Source organism: Capsicum annuum, chromosome 12, assembly GCF_002878395.1.
Source record: "Capsicum annuum cultivar UCD-10X-F1 chromosome 12, UCD10Xv1.1, whole genome shotgun sequence".
Taxonomy (NCBI): Eukaryota; Viridiplantae; Streptophyta; class Magnoliopsida; order Solanales; family Solanaceae; genus Capsicum; species Capsicum annuum.
The window spans coordinates 192214147-192217430 of NC_061122.1; the positions used below are offsets into that span (position 1 = coordinate 192214147).

Genomic DNA, 3284 nt, shown 5'->3' on the forward strand with positions numbered 1-3284 from the left:
CTATAAATAGAACATATTAGGTCATTTTCTCATAATTTTGATGATATATTTTGAGAGCTCTAGAGAGAGAGTCTTGCAAGGTGGATTCCTTATAAACAAGTGTGGATATCACTTGTGTTGGTGCTATTTTTGAAATGCTGGTTGCTTGAGAATCCCGTTCCCTTGAGGTCACCGTAGAGCTTGGTGTTACTTGTATGAATTCTTGGGTCTTTGTGTTTAATATACACTTAGGTTCATAGTGTTTGTACATTTGTATTAGGTTCATAGTGTTTGTACATTTGTATGTCAAGTTACCTACCTACCTACCTACCTACCTACTTGTTGTTCATTCTCGGGTTTGGTGTCCCAAAATCGAGACTTTGGGTTCTTCTTGTCCTTGTAACGTTAATCTAGTTTGTTGGCTCGCTAATTTAGAGGTGTTGAACACCTTAATATCTTGTTGTTATTGTGTTTTCATTGTTGTTGTAGTGAATCCGAGAGTGGTCACCAAGGGGTCCTCGATTTTTCAAACTTGTGGACTGTTTTGGTGTTTGTTTTGTGTCTTCCGTAGCTTGTCTTGTATCACACTCCAACATACATAGAGGTATAGTGCTATAACAAAGTTATCACCTGAGGAAAATTAAAATAACTAGAATTTTCAAAAGCAGCTCCTGAGAAGGAAGTGCTCCTCAAGAATTGTTTGATTGCTTGTTTCTTTTCTTATGCTTGATCCATTCCGATACAAATTAAGTTAAATACACTTGAAACGATTCAAATGCAAAAGCTACAGCCCATTGAGATCATAGAACATCAAATACTCTATAAGGCAAGTTCATCAACCTTATTTTCGGCAATGTAGGAGAACCACATGTTTGTCTAGATGAAAGCGGTATGATTTCATTTTTAACAAGCTTCATAGGTGTTGAGCTAGGGAGCAAACGAGTTTAAATGAATAACCTAACACATTAAGATTGTTTTGATATCAAGTAACATATAGGAGCCAGTGGCGAAGCTAAAGGGAACCAAGAGGGTTTAATTGAATCCCCTTTACGAAAAATTGTACTATGCAAATAGGGTAAAAATAATTCCTGTTTGATTATATATGAACTGTCGAATGCCCTTGACCTATAGAAAAATACTAATGTACTGGTAACGGGTTTCAAAAATTGCCTTAAGTAACAACTCACTAGTTCAAATCTAAGATACTAATGTACTGGTAACGGGTTTCAAAAATTGCCTTAAGTAACAACTCACTAGTTCAAATCTAAGTGTCACACTAGCATTTTTTTTGAATCCCCTTGTATGAAATTTTGGCTACGTCACTGAATGTAGGCATTGTAATGTTGATGCAAAGTAAAAGCTAGAGTAAATTTTACAGATTGATGTACACTCATTTTCACAAATCCAATAAAGGTTACGAAATTGAAGAAATGTTCATCCTGTAATACAAGTGAGATCTCAATTTTTATGCACATCCACCCCAAAATGCAGCAGAACATAAGATTTGACATGTCCGTAACAACTTGTACTTCATATTACGCAAAAGAAAAATGCCAACAACAGTTGTTTTCTTTTTAAGCTTCCCTTTAACTATTTACGATTCCAAGGACACAAGAAAGAGAAATGCTTGCTACGGACAGAACAGAAGCACTTTATTATAGGAGAAATTGATTATTTATGGAGAAATTGCAATTGCTTCATCTATAAGAAACACTCAATAGGAACCAAGAAAAGCAACTCAACAAAGGGGAACAAACCACCTACAAAAAAAATGTGGATTTCCATTGTGTACATTGTCCAAATTCATCCACAAATGACTATGAAGCCCCTATCAAAGGATATGGTGCAGTGGATGGGATTGCTTCTCCCTAATTTAGAGATCTTGATTTTGAGCACTGGATATAGAAAAATCCTTGGTAGGGAAAGCTACCCCCAAATTAGCCTTACCCGGATGTGGAAATTAAGCCAAGATCTCTTCGTTAGTTGGGAGAAGAACCTGTTTGAATCAGATCTTTTGAGGAACATATATAGAGAGAATTGAATTTGGTTAGACAATGTGTGGTTGGTAAAAAAGGATCTATGTTTTAGCAAGGTAAAGAATGTAAAAGGCAGACTAGTGCACTAAAACTCCCATTATTCGTGGGACTCCGCGGAAAGGCCAGATGCAAGGGTCTACTGTACGCACGCAGCTTACCTTGCATTTCTGCAATTTGAACCCCTGACCTTCTGGTCACATAACAATAGCTTTACCCGTTACAAAATCTATCGTCAAACATTCAATATAATCCAGAAGATTTAGTTTCGTTCAAGTAAGCGGATTCTAGCCGGTTGAAAGGATCTTCTAATCAATAATCCGGATTAGTTGGACTCCAATGCGAATGATTATGTTGTTAGAATAAATAAATTTACAAGTGTTCTTACCTCGACATTATGGGCACTCATAGGCGGATTCAAAATTTTAATTATATGAACTAAGATTTTGTGTTCCAACTATTGGATTTGTCATACTGTTTGAGTTGTCGTTCATATTTTAATATTCTAATGTTTTCATGCCCTAAATGCTACGTTAGTATGTGTTCTACTTTAAACAAACAAGGATATCCAAATCACAGTTAACAACAAGCGATGCTGTTTTTTGGTCATTCCAGTATTGCGGATTGAAGACCCCCCCCCTCCCCCCCCCCCCCCCCCCCCCAAAAAAAAAAGAAAAAAAAAGGAAGAAAAGAGTTGTAATGTTACATTGGGATTAGTGCGGGAAAAGGGGTGAAGACTGACCGTGATGAGAGTAGGCGAAGACGGTTCTCCAAGTATAGATATGGTCACCTATTGCTAGTTCACTCTTTTCTACTCTGTGACTCAGCAGACCCATATCTTCCGCAGGATGGTGGTGGGATGGCTGAGCAGGCCGTTACAAGCAGGGCGGATCCGAGTCCAATATCCTTTCGATCCGACTAATTTGAATTTCAGGCTCCAATATACAGGCTAAGTTGGGAGAGTGCCCTAAAATGGGCTTATCTCGGATATTTTGTCCCCTTAACAAAGTGAAAATTATCTTATACATGTATTTTACGAGGGGAAAAACATTATTTTAGTCCTTGTACTATAGCCTTGTTATAATTTTGGTTCTTGTAATATTTAAAGAAAAAAAGGTCAAATATATCCCTAAACTTTGTGAAAGATCTAAATATATCCTCCATTATAAGTTTGATCCAAATATGTCTTCATTGTTAAAGTTTAGGAGCAAATATACCCTTAAACTTTGTGAAAAGGTCCAAATACACCCTTCGTTACAAGTTTGGTCTAAA

General features: G+C 36.9%; 1 protein-coding gene across 1 annotated transcript in view; it reads right to left on the reverse strand.

Annotated features, from left to right (window-relative positions):
* Positions 1 to 3078, reverse strand: part of LOC107851532 (protein LEAD-SENSITIVE 1) — a 9495-nt gene extending 6417 nt beyond the window's left edge. Inside the window, exon 1 of the mRNA XM_016696594.2 lies at positions 2755 to 3078. Coding sequence (XP_016552080.2) covers positions 2755 to 2848 — 94 coding nt within the window. The 5' untranslated portion in view covers positions 2849 to 3078. The remainder of the gene's footprint in view (positions 1 to 2754) is intronic.
* Positions 3079 to 3284: the final 206 nt, after the last annotated feature.